The 17,732-nt window shown below is 30.3% G+C and overlaps 4 protein-coding genes across 6 annotated transcripts; 3 read left to right on the forward strand and 1 right to left on the reverse strand.

Annotated features, from left to right (window-relative positions):
* The first annotated feature begins 2,033 nt into the window (after positions 1 to 2,033).
* LOC17878666 (BAG family molecular chaperone regulator 2) lies at positions 2,034 to 3,325 on the forward strand. The gene is made up of 2 exons (XM_006284595.2): positions 2,034 to 2,344; positions 2,838 to 3,325. Exons 1-2 carry the CDS (start codon positions 2,050 to 2,052, stop codon positions 3,029 to 3,031), a joined length of 489 nt encoding a protein of 162 aa, XP_006284657.1. The 5' UTR covers positions 2,034 to 2,049; the 3' UTR covers positions 3,032 to 3,325.
* A 1,391-nt stretch (positions 3,326 to 4,716) lies between these two features.
* On the reverse strand, positions 4,717 to 5,142 carry LOC17880202. The gene has a single exon (XM_006285082.1). It carries the CDS (start codon positions 5,140 to 5,142, stop codon positions 4,717 to 4,719), a length of 426 nt encoding a protein of 141 aa, XP_006285144.1.
* Positions 5,143 to 7,288: 2,146 nt separating this feature from the next.
* LOC17879182 (glycerol-3-phosphate dehydrogenase [NAD(+)] 1, chloroplastic) lies at positions 7,289 to 9,842 on the forward strand. The gene is made up of 10 exons (XM_006283801.2): positions 7,289 to 7,585; positions 7,875 to 7,951; positions 8,041 to 8,113; positions 8,199 to 8,416; positions 8,492 to 8,599; positions 8,715 to 8,816; positions 8,909 to 9,029; positions 9,123 to 9,177; positions 9,270 to 9,318; positions 9,444 to 9,842. The coding sequence occupies exons 1-10, from the start codon at positions 7,339 to 7,341 to the stop codon at positions 9,588 to 9,590; spliced, it is 1,197 nt and encodes a 398-aa protein (XP_006283863.1). The 5' UTR covers positions 7,289 to 7,338; the 3' UTR covers positions 9,591 to 9,842.
* Positions 9,843 to 15,511: 5,669 nt separating this feature from the next.
* Positions 15,512 to 17,701, forward strand: LOC17879407 (bromodomain-containing protein 4). Of its 3 annotated transcripts, none has more exons than XM_023779372.1 (7): positions 15,512 to 15,623; positions 16,289 to 16,545; positions 16,643 to 16,756; positions 16,837 to 16,926; positions 17,014 to 17,072; positions 17,164 to 17,329; positions 17,425 to 17,701. In XM_023779372.1, the coding sequence occupies exons 2-7, from the start codon at positions 16,291 to 16,293 to the stop codon at positions 17,494 to 17,496; spliced, it is 756 nt and encodes a 251-aa protein (XP_023635140.1). In that variant the 5' UTR covers positions 15,512 to 15,623; positions 16,289 to 16,290; the 3' UTR covers positions 17,497 to 17,701. The 3 variants fall into 3 exon arrangements, with proteins under 3 accessions (XP_023635140.1, XP_006284425.1, XP_023635141.1); XM_006284363.2 differs by having other exon boundaries at positions 15,514 to 15,623; positions 17,176 to 17,329; XM_023779373.1 differs by lacking the exon at positions 15,512 to 15,623 and adding an exon at positions 15,635 to 15,892.
* The last annotated feature ends 31 nt before the right edge of the window (positions 17,702 to 17,732 follow it).

Genomic DNA, 17,732 nt, shown 5'->3' on the forward strand with positions numbered 1-17,732 from the left:
TCTTGAGAACATTTGCATATATTTGTTTACCACAATGCATGATACAGAATTACCAATCAAAGTCATAAGCAAACAAAAGGTATAATCTAGCTCTAGACAAAAAAAAAAGAAAAAATGGAACCTCTATATATGTTTATGGCATTCTAGTTCTAGCTAGGTTCAATGCTTTGGTTGGTCATATTATTCCAAGGTACCATAATTCTATTAACTATCTTTCCAAATCGTGAAGCTGAATTGATAATAACACATACTCGAGTTTATATTAACTTTTCAATACAATTAACATGACATGTCGCAAAATTCTAATAGTAGTTTTTTCCCATACACTTGAAGGATATAGTTTTGTACATTGCAATGATTTTAACAATTGAAAAAAATCGTTGTTGTTTGAAATTTATAGAGACTTCAAATCAAATATATAACAACAAAAAAGTGTAATCTTTATATGCTTTTTTTCGACCCATGTGGGTTGATACCCTAAAGGATAACCAAACCGGCCTTTCTCTATGCATAAAGTAAGTCTCAAGGGACATCTTTAGAGGCAAAAACTATATGAATATTAAAAAAAGATTTTATTCACCTAACTATAACCATATCTTATTTATATATAATAACTAACATAAAAATCCACACGCTTTACCTTGACATGACACATAATTATAGAGGTTTAGAAAGTGTATTGCAAAGTTGTGAAAATTACGTTTTTTTTCCCTTTGACAACGAATTTGTAGAAGAATATTCACAACCATTATTAAATTGATTTGGTGTCACCTATAAGTTATATATAACATATATATATATATATATATAGAAAATCGAATACTGATTTGTAATAAAAACATAGGTATCACTGTATCAGTACTTAAGTTATTATATATCATGAATCGAACTTATAGAAAACTCCAATTTTTGAGAAAAATAAATATTCAACTTAAGTACATTAGATATTGAAACTGTACAGATCACCACAGAAAAAGAGAGTTTGGTAGTCATCATTATTCTTAGACAATTAGATTCTATTGTGGTCATTAGAGTTGTTCTTGACAATAATAAGGTAATTGACTAAAAAGAAACCAATCATAAAGATATTTGACTCCTAAATGTAAACAGAACCATGTTAAAAATGGACAAGGGTAGAACGTCCCATATATAATCAAATTTCAAGAAAGAAAAATATTTCCATTTATTTCACAAAATATATTAGTTTAAAACTTTTAATCTTGTTTTTTTTGTCGTTTTCTATTTTCAATATCAAATATATATATTTTTAGCTCTAGTATTTCAAACTTATTAACTAGAGAGAATATTATTTAGTGTATTAATAAAAAGTATATGAAATTTGTTTACTATTCTTAATTTATGTGAAAACGTTAGAATAACAGTTTTTATATGAAACAAAACTAGTAATACATTCAGGAACCACTAATTAACTAGACCTTTGTTACGAATTAGTTCTACGATTTGTAAGTTTTATAACTTTTATTTATTTTTCTATCGGAAATTGAGTGACATCATCTAAAACCAACTTAGTAAAGTTAATACACTTATAAAATTAACTTCCGGTTATACAAAATTTTCTATAAACATTTTTGAGTAGAAGTTTTTACTGTTTACGTCCCTGAAGTTTGTAAAGAAGGGCAAAGTTCAATTTCCTTAGCAAAAATATTGAATCATTATTTCACCATTGATCTACCACACGCTTGGCAAATTAACATAAATTTTGTATTTAGTTTTATTTTATCGAGTTCTGTATTACAATCGAACTATGCTTTCTAATACTAATTAAAGAAATTTATTTTAATAATATAAAGTCAAGTAAGAAATTAAAACTATTTTTTTTTAACTTAGAAAGGATTTCTTTTGATTATTTAGTTAAAGATTTTAAAAATAAGTGTACACCCTAATTCCCTTTATTTGTTTACCTTTTATTGTACATGATAATTTTGTTTATTAATATGTGTACCAAACCTCATTTTCTATAAGTATAAGCCAGCACATCTCTCTTCTTCTTACAAGCAAAAAAAAGAAAAGAAAAGAAAGAGAGAGAGAATGGGAAAGTTAATGGCAAAGAGGTTTTGCATTGGGTTTGGATGTGGAAGAATTGGGACGGCCAGCAACAAAAGATCATCCTCATCCTCATCATCATCTTCATCTTCATCACTATCATCATCATCTTCATCATCATTGTGTAGCAACAACAACATAAAATGGGAGATGAGGCCTGGAGGGATGCTAGTTCAAAAGAGATCAGAAGACTCCAACACTGAAGATTTAATCAGCCTTAGAGTCTCCACCGTTTCTCAACTCTCATATGAAATCTCCATAGATGCCAACTCCACTTTCGGTAACTACACATCTTTTCTTTTTGGTTAAATTCACATATCTTTTTCATATCTATAACTCATCAAGATTAATAAAATAAAAAAACTCATCAAAATTTGATGAACCACACATATATATTTACATTTATATAGTTGTGAAAAGAGTATATGTGAATATGATTACGCAAAATGTTTTTTCTTGTTATTATTGTTGAAACCAGCTTACTAAAACTAACTATACTCACTCAATATTATGTTTTACCATAGTAATTAAATTCATCCGTAATATAAGGTTATCACCGGTCAAAAAGTGCCAATAAATAACATTACTTCATCAAGATTTAGGCATGCAACCATAAAAGATGATATTTATTTTAGTTTGGTTGGTTAATTATATTACACGACAACTAACTCTATATATTAGTACATAAGAAATATGGTTGGAACATCTTTTGATAAAAAAACCGGTCATTAATTATATACTAGTAGTATAAATTTCTCATTTATTTATTTCAGGTGAATTGAAGATGATGATAGCAATAGTGAGTGGCATCGAGGCAAAAGAGCAAAGACTCTTGTTTAGAGGAAAAGAAAGAGAAGACAGTGAATACTTACACATGATTGGTGTTGGAGATGGTGATAAGGTCTTTTTATTACAAGATCCTGCTTTTAAGGAGTTGAAACCTACTCATCTCCCAATTACTGTCTAATTTTTAATTACCTTACTTTTATTAATTTGATTAATCAACCGATTAGTTAGCTCTAATCCACCCTTGAGACATTTTCTAGTAGAGAAGTGCTATAAGTTCTTGATTTTGCATGAGTATTTTGATTGCTATTGTATTGTCTGATTGTGTCACGTTTAGTTTGATGGCTGATCAGTAATTATGGTTGTATTTTGCTAGTCATTTGATTGAAGTTGTAATATCATATCGATTTCTATGAGTGTAAAGTTGGCTGTTTTTTTGTTGTTACTATTTGGAATTTCAGGTTTTAAATGTCAATGGAGTTATAAATATATATATAAAGAAGTGTTCAAATATTGCTATAACAAATTAAGGTTTGTGTTTACATCCTCAATTTAAAAATTATTATGCATGCTAACAGTCGTAACAGCTGTTTGCATGATTTGTAATGTTTAAATTATAAAGAAGGATTAAGGATATACAACTATACAAGATTAGGATAATCACAATTCACAAGCGATGTTTTTTTTTTTTTTTTTTGTTAAAGTGAAAACAACTAAACAAGCCATGTTAACACGTATGTATAACTGTAGGGTTAGACTAGACTAGATGTTTTGTTAATTAGCTTTTACAACTAATTAATTAAACTTTGTATGTTGTTTAGAAACTTAACAATCATTTGCCTTTTTTCATTACAATATGGGTGACAAGTTAAAACGGTAATATTATTATATCGCACGCGTGCAAGCCGACAACACGAAAGCAAGTGGTGTTTTAAAGTGGTGGTTGAAGTACAAAAAGATAATTATAAATATTAATTATAAAGTTATTTACTCTTTATTTTATGAGAAAAACTAATTAAAAAAATGGAGAAAAAAAACTATAACTATCTAAAGCATATGATCAACCACATAATTTCATTACAAAACCTAATTTTCTTTACACCCATTTCAAAAGAGAGAACTCAAATACAATGGTTGAAAAGGGTGTTAGAAGGCAAATACAAACTCAAAAACAGTGCTAACCTACCACCCAAAATTCTCTATGATCAACCACATAATTTCATTACAAAACCTAATTTTTAAAAGAGAATGATCAGTTTGGATAATGATCACAATTTAAATGATAAAATAGTAAACTATATATTATGTGATCCAAAATGGTGATATTAGAATGGATGATGAGTTGTAATAAGCAAGAGAAACTAAATAAGTGCATTTAGTGTATAAAAAAAACTAATTAACAGAATAAACTGAGCAGACTCCCTTCAACACAACATAGGTCGTGGAAAGGATCTCGAAGACCCACCAAAGCACGAAAGCCATGAGCAAAATTAAAGTTGAACAATAACACCATAATAATCATAGTCTTGTCAAATAATGATCAAATTATAAATAGTTTTTCTAGCATTTCATATGATCGAAATAATATGATTCGCATCTCTCAGTTTCAATTAGTTATTGTATAAAATTATGCAAGTGTAAATCGATTTGGGTTTTGATTAGGGCATTATTAAAAGAAACATTTCTAATTAACCGACGTGCGTTTTTGTTTTTGTTTTCAACTAATCAAACTCAATATATTAAAATAACATAATCATCTCTATCATGTTAAATGCCATATGAAAGAAAAATGAAAAATCTCCATAAAATTTACGTTGCATTGCATGCATACAAAGTAATGGATTATGAGACAAAACAAGAACGTGTTTAATTTATATCAAACCTCAAAACAAAAACAACGACAAAGAGGACGACGAAGGAAGAATAAGAATAAGAAGAAGAAGAAGAAGAAGATGAGTCCTTGGGCTGCTGAGTTGTTTTCTTATCTGATTCACCTTCAGGTTGAGCAAGTACATCATTGTCTTTATCACTGTTTACGCTAATTGGCACGTAATCTTCAACGACTTCGACTCCATCGGGTGCTAGATTCGTCGGGACTTCGTAGTCCGAGTAATCTTGACTATTGCCCTTCGTTGCGTTAAAGCCGAAGATAGTCTCGGGAGAAGATGTTTCTGTGGTGTTTGACGTCGTCGCCGGTGGAGAAGGTGATGATGAACCGGCGGCGTAAGCTCCACCGGCTAGTGCAAGACATATGATCACAAGAATTGCAAAAGAGAAATGTCGTCGAGCCATTTATATATATTTATGTGTTAGATTGGTTTCTAGCTAGCTTTTTGATGGATCTTTTGTGACGTAAATGGTTATCTTGAATAAGAAGAAGAGGAAGAGAGATCAATATAATGAAAAAGATTGAGGAGGATGAATTGAAAAAGAAATGGGAAATAGATTGGGAATTTAAACCTATTGAGAAGATGGTATGTTTAGTAATTCAAACCAGGTGTTTTGTTTGTTATATGTGTGTGTGTGTTTTTGTTGTGTTTTATCTAAATTTGAATTATAGGCTGTTCTATGTATTACTGTTTTTATCAGTTTTTAGAATATGGTTTGATGTTTTTTTTTAGCGTTTCCTTTTGTTTTTAGTTAAGTGACAACTTTGGATTGTGTGGCTTGTGAGTTGTTATTACTATAGAGCAATACGTCAAACGGTCAAAGGGACGTATAAACAAATAGAATGAAGAATCTATATATATATAAAGTTACCTTTCCTCTCTTCTCCTTCAGCCACGTCAGCGCCACATCATCCACCACATCATTATTTTTCTTTTCACTAAATTCAAAAAAATATGGGTTTCATGTCCAACATTTCTACAATAATCAAAATACAAAATCTAAAAAACCATGGGTCTGACTTCCAACACATAACAATCAAACCGGTTAAAGGAATAATAAAAACGTGGGATACACGAATTTGGGACTAGATAATTAAACGGAACATGAAAAACATTTTCTAGAACCATCGTTTACAAGAGCGACACATCTGCAACAACGATACCGATTTCAAAATCATTGGCCGGAATACACGGGTTCGAACATAGGAAAAACGGGAAACAAGTCAGATCCTAGAATATATCAAACCCAGACACCGGAAACTTACTCTCTAATCACATACTTAGTAAAAAGAGAGAATACCGCATAAACCTTCCATCGACCTCTGACGAATACCAAATGATGATAAACATTTCAAATACTAAATTACTATAAAATTGAGAAAATAATCGATATGAAAAATAGAATAACAAAAAATAACAACAGTAAAATGCCAACAAAACAAACAATGCAAAACAAAAAAAAAACAACGAAAAATAATAATATAACAAAAAATAAAATAAAAATTTGATAAATCTCCCGCGCTGCGCGCGGGTCAACAACAAGTATTAAAATAAAATTAAAACTTTCACATAACATCACATAATCGTTTTTGTTTAATTATTATCAGATTCATTATATTGAATATCAGTTTGTCAAATTTAAAAAATCATATTTCAAATTATTATTTTTTTTGTTGAAATTATATTGCATATACATTTCAATGTATAATCCGACAATCGTCTTTCGAATAGAAATATATGTTATAACATACCGTAATTTTGGTCAAACATATACATTTGAGTTCTTTTGGACCTTTTAAAAAAATTATATATGTGTAAACAATATATTTGATAAAATCTGATTTAAAACTTTTACATTATGTTATCAAAAAATTTATTACCAAAAAAAAATATAATCTTTTTCGGAAATATGCTTACTAAAAAATATTAGTATTTCCGAAAATATTATTTACTTTACTTCATTTTAAGTGATGTTTTCTTAAGATTTATCAAATTTATCCTTTTTACATATAAATATTGTCAAAATAAAATGATTTCAACTAATAAAAAATATAATATATAAAAAGCCATTTGATTTTGTCTTAAAGAATTGAAAACATCAATTAAACTAAAACGATTTTTTTTTATAACTAAAATATAACTAAACTGAAACAAGGGAGTAACATGTTGGGTTTTTTTTTTCCAAAAAATGTTATGAATTTAATTATGTTACTAGTAATTTAGTAACATATTAATTATGATTTCGTTATTTTTTTTTGGGGTAAATAACCATACAGAAAATAATAATTTTGTAACATATATGATTTCGTTTTTCTTTGGGTTAAAAAACAACCATACATAAAAAATACTAATTTTGTAACGTAATTAAATTTTAATATTTTTTGTAAGACAATTAAAAATTTTATAAAAGGAAAAGAAGAAAAAAAAGGAAAAAAAAAAAAAAAAAAAAAAAAAAGAGGATGAGGAAGATGAAGGAACATAGAGCAAATCGCCAAGATCCAACCATCCAAACAATGGCGGCTTATAGAATTGATGAAGACGTTACTCCACGTACCATTCTCTCTCTCTCAACGTGTCCCCTTTCATATCTCCTTCTTCCATGCGACTCCGATCATTCTTCTTCTCTATCTTCTCCCTTTCACGTTCCCCTTCTCCTTCTCTTCCTTCCTCTCGCTTCTCCTCTCTCTCCGCCGCTATGTCTCCTGCTCTCGAGAAATCCCGACAAGGCAATGGTGAATGTAATGATGATTTGAAGTCTAAGGTTACGGTCGTTGGTAGTGGCAATTGGGGCAGTGTTGCTGCTAAGCTCATTGCTTCTAATGCCCTCAAGCTTCCTTCTTTCCATGGTAAAGTTTCTGTGACGCTCCTCGATTCAGTTCCAATTATAAAAATTGAAACTTTGAGGTGTCTTTGTCTTGTATATAGGACATGATGAATTGGGTTCGTGTCATTATCATCGTCAATGCTTGTCTTTCTTTTTCTCTTTTCGAAAGAGCGTTTCTGAAAACTTATAAAAACTGAAACTTTGGGCAAAGTTTTGTACTTTCATGTTTAGTATTGTTCAATCTTTGAATGGTTGAAAAAGAAATGGGTTTGGAAATAGTATTGTATGCTTAAAGGTTTGTTATGTTTCAGATGAAGTGAGGATGTGGGTATTTGAGGAGGTTCTACCAAATGGTGAGAAGCTCACTGATATAATCAACAAGACTAATGTAAGAACAGATGAATGATTTTGTTATACATTGGTTTTCAATTCTTTGAAACACGGTTCTATAACTATTTTAATTGGTTTCTTGAGTAGGAAAATGTCAAGTACCTCCCTGGGATTAAGCTTGGAAGAAATGTTGTTGCGGATCCTGACCTTGAAAATGCAGGTTTGTGACTTCCACCGTATGAATTTTTTCTCCTTTACTTTGATCTCAATTAGATTCTTCAAATTGATGGGTTTCACTGATACAGTCAAGGAAGCAAACATGTTGGTTTTTGTTACACCGCATCAGTTCATGGATGGAATATGCAAGAGATTAGATGGAAAGATCACAGGAGATGTTGAGGCTATATCTCTTGTTAAGGGAATGGAAGTGAAGAAGGAAGGTCCTTGTATGATCTCAAGTCTAATCTCCAAGCAACTTGGTATCAATTGTTGTGTTCTTATGGGCGCAAACATTGCAAACGAGGTTTTTACATGACCTAATTTGACTACTTTGGGTAATTTCTATTTTTTACATTTCTGTGACTATAATGTAATACAGATAGCTGTGGAGAAGTTTAGTGAAGCAACAGTTGGATATAGAGAGAGTAGAGAAATAGCAGACACATGGGTTCAGTTGTTTAGTACTCCATATTTTATGGTCACACCCGTAAGAAGTCTTTATCCTTCTTATATTCTTGTTCATGGTTGTTAAATGGCTACGTTGATACCATCTAGGATTGCAGAATTTTGAAAAAATATAAAGAATCTTGTGTTAAAAACAGGTCCATGATGTGGAAGGAGTAGAATTGTGTGGTACCTTGAAGAATGTAGTGGCTATTGCAGCGGGTTTTGTGGATGGTTTGGAAATGGGTAATAACACAAAGGTAAGTTAAAAGAAGGTTTGTTATAGCTTTCTATTAAGAGACATAAGTGGTTTAGAGAGATCTCAATCTATTTACTTTTAAATCTTTTTTAGGCTGCAATCATGAGGATTGGTCTAAGAGAGATGAAAGCGCTCTCAAAGCTTCTGTTTCCATCTGTTAAAGACAGTACTTTCTTCGAGAGCTGTGGTGTAGCAGATGTCATTACAACTTGCTGTAAGAACTGAATAAAACCTGAGTTATTTTTTACTTTTTTGGTCCATTGTTATAGTGATACCCTTTTGACTCTTCTTTCACTGAGTATTACAGTAGGAGGAAGAAACCGAAGAGTTGCGGAAGCATATGCAAAAAGCGGAGGAAAAAGGTATTACCTTTGTTAATCAAATTGATCTCCAGCTGTTCACTTCAACTGCTTCTAGTTAGTGTTTTGATGGGTTTGCTGTGTAAATGTCACAGATCTTTTGACGAGCTTGAAGCAGAGATGTTACAAGGGCAAAAGCTACAGGTAGACCACCAAATCTATAGAGAAGAACCAATACTCTTAGTTATGTCTGATTAATCTGCATTATGCTTGTGATGATTATAGCTAGTCCTAAATTCTCTGTGTCTATGTCTGATTATTTATTAAAGGGAGTATCAACAGCAAGAGAGGTCTACGAGGTGTTGAACCATTGTGGATGGGTAGAGATGTTTCCGCTCTTTTCAACGGTCCACCAAATCTGCACTGGTCGTCTTCAGCCTGAAGCCATTGTCCAATACCGCGAGCACAAAGCTTGATGTCTATTGATGGTCCATTCATCTTCAAAGATTTGATGAATTGGTGTAGAGAGGTTAACGTTTTTTTTTTGTGTGCGACTGTTTTTACTAGTGAGTGAACCTTCTAGTGAGGGTCGAATCCATATCAAATATGGTTTTAGACCGAGCTCAGTCGTATATGTGTTTTGATGTTGTAAGCACAAGTACCGGATTCGTCTATGAATGATTCCACATTGTCTATTTTGGAGAAATATTTTGAAAAAGTTAAACTAATTTGGATTTTCTTTTACTATCCTTTATTAATACGAGGCATTAAAAATTCAAAATTTTAATTAATAAACAGAAATAATAAAGATAAAAATGAAATTTGTTTTTTAGAAAAATATATTGAAAATACAAAACAATACAGTTTGAAAAAACCAGAAAACAGAGAGAAATTCCCTTAGATACTACATTTTACGATTATTTAACAAAAATACCATAATTTGTTTTTTTTTTTCAAAATACCACAAAAGTTTTATTATTCAAAAAAAATTATAAACATAAAATACTGATTTTCGAAGACAAAAATCAACTGCAATAGGTGCATCACCACATTTTCCACTTGTTTACATGACTTTTCAAGTTGGTTACAGTCAGGTCCGACCCGCGATCTATTTCTAAAATACATTAGTATTGGGCCTCTAGCTTTTTGAAATTTTTACTAACAGAATTAGGCCCCAAAAACAATTTATTATTACAAATATATGCCCCATTTTTATGAATGCTTAAGATTTGTTCTCAATTTTAGAAAATTACTTATTTGTTATTGCAAAAAACAGACCACATTTCACTAGTCAATGGATTACGGTAGGAGGACGGGGTAAACGTGGTCGTGGTGGCCGCGGTGGTTGGGGCTAATCGATCCAAAAAATAACTAGAGAATTAATTTTTCACTAGTTCTATCTTTTTCCCTTATTAGAATATGTTTTTCGCATGATCTCCTATCTCTTAACTTTCAAAAACTATATGATCTCAACATAATATCCTTGTATTTCCTTTTATGCATTTTAATTGAAAGCCTTTTAACAAAAAAAAAAAAAAACAGACCATATTTTTATGAATTTTTGAGATTTGATCTTATTTTTTAAATATTATCTACAAAATTCAAACAAAAAAAAATTGTTGAGTATTGGGTCTCATGCTGGACCGACCCTTTAGAAAAATATATGAAAATACAAAACAATGCAGTTTGAAAAACCATAAAACAAAGAGAAATTCTCTTAGATACTACATTTTACGTTTATTTTTACAAAAATATCATAATTTGTGGTTGTTTTTCCAAAAATACCACAAAAATTTTATTTTTCCAAAAATATAATAAACATAAAAACTGGTTTGAAGACAAAAATCAACTGCAATAGGTGCATCACCAAATTTTCCACTCGTTTACATAACTTTTCAGGTTGGTTACAGACTTGCAGTTGCCTCAGCCAGAGCCAGCTGCAAGGACGTGGTAACATATATGTCCAAGAACTGCATGATTTTCCCATTCAATAGTGTGAATGAATATTCATCCAAAGAATCCCAAAGCATGTATTACTTTTGTCCCTCCTTCCAGATATATAAATTTCCTACTTGATCTAGTTTAAGGAGCTTTTGGGTATTGAGAGATGGAGAATGGGTGATCCATCGAGATAAGCCAAAAATATAGAAATAAAGAAAATCTGATTCTAGAATAATCTTAACTAGATACAGTACTTGTACTTATGTAAATGTGATAGCTTAACCTCCTCCGGTGGAGCAGCTAAATGTATTGGATGCTTCATTCGCAAGAATCCAATCACAACATTAAATTCAAATGATTAGTAAACCAAAATATTACAAAGTCGAAACAAGTTCTTGATGCGGTCCAGTTTTTTTTAATTACGAACACATTTTTGGAAAAAGCTTAAACTCCTCCCGCGATGGAGCAGCTTAAATGCATTGGATACTTCATTACCAAGAATCTATTCACAACATTAAATTCAAATGATTAGTAAACCAAAATATTAGAAAGTCGAAACAGGTTCTTGATGCGGTCAAACATTTTTAATTACGAACACTCTCTTTCAATTTTTCCGTGACCAAGATAAACGTACGAGTTAATGATGATTCTTGGGGGGTTATTGGGAGGTTGAATCTAAAAGAGTTTGTGGATTTCAAAAGTTTTAAAGATTTTAAAATTCTCAAAGATTTTTGTAGATTCTAATAAGTGTTTTTAGGTCATTGTTAATTAACTAAGACATATATAACTATAGTGCGCATGAGTGTGACATATTGTATATTTAAAATCTGAATATTATTTGAAAACTAAGAAAGTCCAAGAGAAATAATTACAATTACACTGCTAATTGTAATTTATTTTAGATATCGTTTCACATATACCTATTCATCACAATATACAGAGGAAATCAGTTAGAAACCATGAGAAAGAGATCGGAGCATCCTTGAACCAAAGTCACTGACGGTGATAAAAACGAGATCAGTCTTTGTCGTCGCACATGAGAGAGAGACACACGAGAGAAGAAAATAAATATATATCATCCAATCAATGATCGACACGTCATAATTCTTAGGTGATGCTTAATTAAAACCACTAATTAAGTATCGATCTTTAATATTTTTTATGGGTTCTATTAAATTTAATCAATTTTACTCTTAAACAACTCTTAACAATCCACTAAACACCCCTATTGAAGATGTTTTTAGGTTCAATTGTAGTTTTTATACCGAGTAAATGTATGGGAATCACCAATTCACAATGACATCTCGACGAGATACTCATATAAAGCTAAAGCTTAGAGATAAACATATATAAACTGATTTTTCTTGAAGTATTATTGTTATATTGTTTGTGCATGTATGTAATTGATAATCATCTAATTTATTTTAAGGACTTAAATTCGAATATAATTATTTTCTTTATGTTTTGCTTAGTTTTACTTATTTTTTTGCTTATCTTTTTCTTGTTTATTTTTTTGTTATATTTTTTTTAAGGTCATCATAATTCTTCTATCTTTTATAAATTTTGGGATGGTTTAAGTTTTTCCGCTTTGTGTATCCCTTATAATTATTATCAACTTTATGATGTACTATTTTATATATTTTGATGTAAGGTTTTATATCTTAAGCTTATACTCTATTACACATAAAGTTAATTTTTTTTATGACATACATAAAAGTTAAGTTATGAGTTATCTATATATATAAAGTTAACTTTTTCTCTCTTCTCCTTAAGCCACATCATCATCCACCTCATTTTATTATTTAATTTTTAAAATTAATTATACCATTTTATCATTTAATTTTAATATTTAAACCTATATAAATAAGTTTTTCAAAAATGAATATGAAAGGTCTTTTTTTATATTATACATTATAAAACTAAAAAAGATAATTGATTAAAAGTTAAAAAACTTACTAATTATCGATTATACTAACAAATATATAAATAATAGATTATAGTTTTTAGTGAATGTTTAAAATATATATATGATTATATTTACACAATGTAAACCTAAATATAATGGGATTTAACGGGAATAGAACAAAAAGTAAGAAATTTTGAGAATATAAATCTATCTAATTTATGTCTCAAAAAAGTTTCTAACATAAATGATATAGGTCGGACCGAAACATGAATTTTCATTTTTTTTATAAACATATAAAAAAGTAAAAATAAAAATAATATTTCTTTAAAAGTTTCCAATATGAATTTAACTATTTGTTTCCAATACAACACATATGTTAAACTAATAAACAAAATAAAAAATTAACTATATTTCATAAAATTGAAAATTAAAATAAAACATTATTAAATGAAATAAACTAAATATAAAGTAATTTATACTAATATGTTAAATTTAAAAATTGTTCCATATGAAAAAACAAAAAAATATATAAAACATAAAATCAGAAAAAATATATAATAGTATATAAATGATAATTACGAGATATAAAGTACGACAAATCCAAAAAAGGAAAACGTAAAACAAAAAATAAAAAATTATGACAATATATAAAGAGATAATGTAAACAATTAAAAATATAACAATCCGCCCGAAACCCACAAATCATGTTCAAATTTCATGCCAACATATAAAAGGGCCCAAAAAATTAACATCTAGATCTATATTTGGTAAAAACCCTAATAGTACACGTTTCTCAATGATTATCAACAGCACTTCCATTTACGCTCACACTTCGACTTATACTATACACACTTAATTTCTCAATGACTAATGAAGCTAAAACTCAATAGTTTTTCTATACAAACACAATTTAAGTTTTAAAAGAAGTAAAATAAGGTATAGTGAAAAAAATAAGTAGGAAATAAAATACGAACCAATTACTCATAAACAATATAATAAACTCCCGCGCGTAGCGCGGACAACCGACTAGTGACAAATAAAGTGGACTTACCGGTTAATCATTTCCGTTCATTTTGCAATAAAAATTGAATTCCTCTAAAATTGTTGTCGTAGATCCTCTTACCACACATAGACAAGAAGCTCAAAATATTAGATAGATAATAATAACATTCAAATCTACGAGATATGCATAAGAAAAACTAGACTTTAAAATCTTTTATATCACATGATAAATCAAAATCTATTAAAACCCTCAGTCTAATAACACCTCCTTAGTTAACGAAAATTTTAATGCAGAGGTTAATTAACGTTTTTCCTATACAAATCATTGATAGGTTAGTTAAACATTCAAACCGCATTAGAGGGTCTACATGATTCAAGCCCAAATTAAATGGGATTAGATATAGCTCTTGTCGTCTATTCAAAATTGTATCTATTTATCTAATTAATTGAATGCTTCATTGAGTATCTAACTAATACTTTTTTTATAAAATTGGATATTAATACTTTTAACTAATATTTTGAATTGGAAAGTTGAGTTCAGCTTAGAAATTCGTATGAATTTCATATAGAGTGGATTTTCAAGAAGTTCAGCTCTTTCAGTTCGATCTTTGTGTTAGATGTGTATTGTTCCCTTTTGGCTTGAAAATTTCTTGTATTATATTTATACCTAATTAATAAAGTTAAAAGATGTTAAAAAAATAGATTTATACAATGTTCTTCTTGCGCTTTGTTTTGTGATAAACTTAATTACCAATATATATCTATGTGATGAATAAAAAAGAACAATATTGAAAATACAAAATTTGTAAGAAAATATACAAAGGATCAAAATGAGGTAAAAATAAAGAGATGTAGAAACAATAATACTCAAATATATGGGGATAATGTAAATAAAAAACATGAACTTACAAAAAGCGTTGAAAAAAATCATGAATTTTACTTATGGTGAATAAAATGTCCAAATTTAATTACTTTCTAGATAAATCATGAACTTTCAATAACTTTGCATAACTTTCCAAATAAGATACAATATTAAAGTAAATGATGAACAATTTTTTGACTGGTTTCTCTATTGATATATTTTTAAACAGTAAATGGAATTTTTTTTTGGTAGGGACAGTAAATGGAATTTTAAATATTGTAAAAATTAATACAAATGTGATATTCGAATGTTTTACAACATGCATTGAAAGTCATTATCACAGAAATTCCAAGACAAACGGATTAAATCAATTCCTATGATTTTTTTTTCGATATCGAGAATCAATTTAGGGTTAAAAACTTTAAAAATTAGAGAAAAATAATTTAGTTAGAAAAAACATAATTTTATTTAGCAAAGTAAAAAATAATTGTAATTTATTAGAAAGTTAATAAAAATTAGATATTTAATTGACTACAAGTATACTTTCTTTCTTTATTTACAATTTTCCAATAATATAATCTAATTAAACACGTGTGAGTGTGACGTGCTAGTCTACATCAAGAAACGACGTGTAGTTTCTGTTGTGAGTAACGACAAGACGGCATACAGTCTAATATCCGCAGATAAAAAAAGATCAGTGAGAGATTAGAGAAGATGACATTTCTTTCCGTTAGAACTTTGGCTCCCTCTGCTTCGTCGCAGCGTTCACTGTTCCTTTTTCCGGTGGCGTATGATTCGGTTAGTGTATTTTTTTTTTCTCTACTCGCTCTTTCATTTCTTCTTCAGCATCAAGAAAAGCGAAACCTCGCTATTTTACAATATTGCTGAGTTTTGAAATCGCTCGTCTCTACTTGTCTCGTCTCGCCAATGCTCATGTAGAACACTATTTCTCTCTTTCTTTCTCTGTTGTGTTCATGGTGTATTTCGATTTTGTTTTGAGTTTTTGGCAGGTCGCTGTGAAACAAATTTCATCAATCTTTCGAAATTTCGATTTCATCTGTGAAATTGTACGATATTATAATCGCTTGACATGTTCTGATGTTATGGTCACAATCTTGCTGCATTAGGCTCTCTGAGATTCTCTTTTTAACCTTAGGGCTTAGAATTTGGAATTTTACAGTATTATAAGGTGGTCGTGTTCATCCCTAAAATCGATGATTTTGATATATATCTTAGGTTTTGTTTTACGCTTTGTGTATCATATATTTTGAACTAATCTTGTTGATCTCAGGACCAAGAATGTGGGTAAAAAAAAAAATCTGGGTATTGTGGAAGATTTGTGTGCTTATGTTTTGATTTTATTCACAGACAATGTTGGTTTAGTATGGTATTGCTTAAGATTTCTTGGCATTGTGGCTTGTTGCTGAGATTTTCAATTTTTATATCTCCTCAACTGAGAACAGCTATGACTAAAAGAACATCAGAAGATATGCCTCCTTCATTGGAGAGGAGCAGGAATGGACCAGACTTTTTTGGCTACTATAGAGCTCAAGTAGAAGACCTCTTGTCTCAAGAAGAGAAGGTCCCTCATCATAAACATGAAGCTACTCACAAGTCTTCTTCTGAAGTTATAGGAGCTGAGTTGTCTGATCTCAAAAACGAGAAGTTGAATGCCTTGTTAAGGCAGTGCGTGTTGGATTCCGTTCCAGAGGCTGATGAGGTACTCTGACTTATTTTGGAATATATATTTAGTTTGATGAGGCTTTAGATTTAGCTTTTAATTGAGAGATATTAATGTTTACCCAATTCGTTTGCAGATGCAGTCACGTGTTGAATCACTGCACCTGATGTCTCAATTGAGTAACAAAAAACCATCTATACCACCAACTGATGAAGAGCCTGTGATTCCTGCGGATCCTACGTTTAAAGAGGTGAGATAATATGGTTCTTACATTCTTTGCCTGATAGATATTTATCAAACCCTTTTCGTTCCTCACATTTGTTTCCTTAGGTGGAGGATGATTTAAAGTTACTTATGAAGTCTGATCCTAGTCTTGTTAAGGAAATAGTGAGCAAACATTCGAGTGATCTTCGTTCCCAAGTAATTCTCTAAGGAACATTATTAATCTGTTAACATTTCGAGCTCCCAAAACATCTAATGTTATGCTTTTCTCTCTGCTTTGAATAGATCAACGAAATGCAGCAGCAACTTGAGAAAGTACTTGACAACGTGGTCACCACATGCAGGTTTGATATACAGTCTCTTATCCTTCTATCTCTCCATATATATAGTTAGATATTCTTCTTCCAATTGTTACTTATGTGTTTGTTTGTTAAGTCTTGTCAACAGACCTATGCGCCGTGGTGAGAAGCGGGAACTTCAGAAATCAATTAAGGAGCTACCTGGACCAAATCTTGAACGCGTTGCTGAAATCATTAAAAACCACTATGTAGCTTTGGGGAGAGAAATGCCTGATGATGTTATCGTCAACATGGAGGAGGAAGTAAGGAATCATGAAATCTTTTGGTGACTTAGACTCCCGGTCAAATAGTTCATATGGAAAACTATAACTCTGTTTACAACAAATGTCTGTTTCAGGATGACATTTTGCTCTGGAGATTGCATTACTGTGTTGCAACAATCAAGAGTGCAAGGAGACTCGCTAGCTAGATTACTGGTACATAAATCCTTATACCCTTGACTCAAGTTGTGAGTATATTAGGAAATGAGAAGGAGATAAAGTGATAAACCTTAACCCATTGCTTGTAACTTGGGTTGTCTTAAAATTTTGACTACATAGATCCGACCGGTTTTGGTCAGTACATCTGTACATGGATTACAGGAAATATAAAAGATATTTGGTCTTTTGTTTTGAGTTTTGGGGATTAAAAAAGAAACTGCAAGAT

This window comes from Capsella rubella, unplaced genomic scaffold (assembly GCF_000375325.1).
Source record: "Capsella rubella cultivar Monte Gargano unplaced genomic scaffold, Caprub1_0 scaffold_7, whole genome shotgun sequence".
NCBI lineage: Eukaryota > Viridiplantae > Streptophyta > Magnoliopsida > Brassicales > Brassicaceae > Capsella > Capsella rubella.

What these genes read in the sequence shown, in the direction of transcription:
- LOC17878666 (XM_006284595.2), top strand. Translation starts at nt 2,050, where the DNA reads ATGGGAAAGTTAATGGCAAAGAGGTTTTGCATTGGGTTTGGATGTGGA. An exon ending in AGATGCCAACTCCACTTTCG is followed by an intron (nt 2,345 to 2,837) that starts GTAACTACACAT and finishes TATTTATTTCAG; the next exon opens with GTGAATTGAAGATGATGATA.
- LOC17880202 (XM_006285082.1), bottom strand. Translation starts at nt 5,142, where the DNA reads ATGGCTCGACGACATTTCTCTTTTGCAATTCTTGTGATCATATGTCTT.
- LOC17879182 (XM_006283801.2), top strand. Translation starts at nt 7,339, where the DNA reads ATGCGACTCCGATCATTCTTCTTCTCTATCTTCTCCCTTTCACGTTCC. An exon ending in AGATGTCATTACAACTTGCT is followed by an intron (nt 9,030 to 9,122) that starts GTAAGAACTGAA and finishes TGAGTATTACAG; the next exon opens with TAGGAGGAAGAAACCGAAGA. An exon ending in TACAAGGGCAAAAGCTACAG is followed by an intron (nt 9,319 to 9,443) that starts GTAGACCACCAA and finishes TATTTATTAAAG; the next exon opens with GGAGTATCAACAGCAAGAGA.
- LOC17879407 (XM_023779372.1), top strand. Translation starts at nt 16,291, where the DNA reads ATGACTAAAAGAACATCAGAAGATATGCCTCCTTCATTGGAGAGGAGC. An exon ending in AACGTGGTCACCACATGCAG is followed by an intron (nt 17,073 to 17,163) that starts GTTTGATATACA and finishes TTGTTTGTTAAG; the next exon opens with TCTTGTCAACAGACCTATGC. An exon ending in TCGTCAACATGGAGGAGGAA is followed by an intron (nt 17,330 to 17,424) that starts GTAAGGAATCAT and finishes TGTCTGTTTCAG; the next exon opens with GATGACATTTTGCTCTGGAG.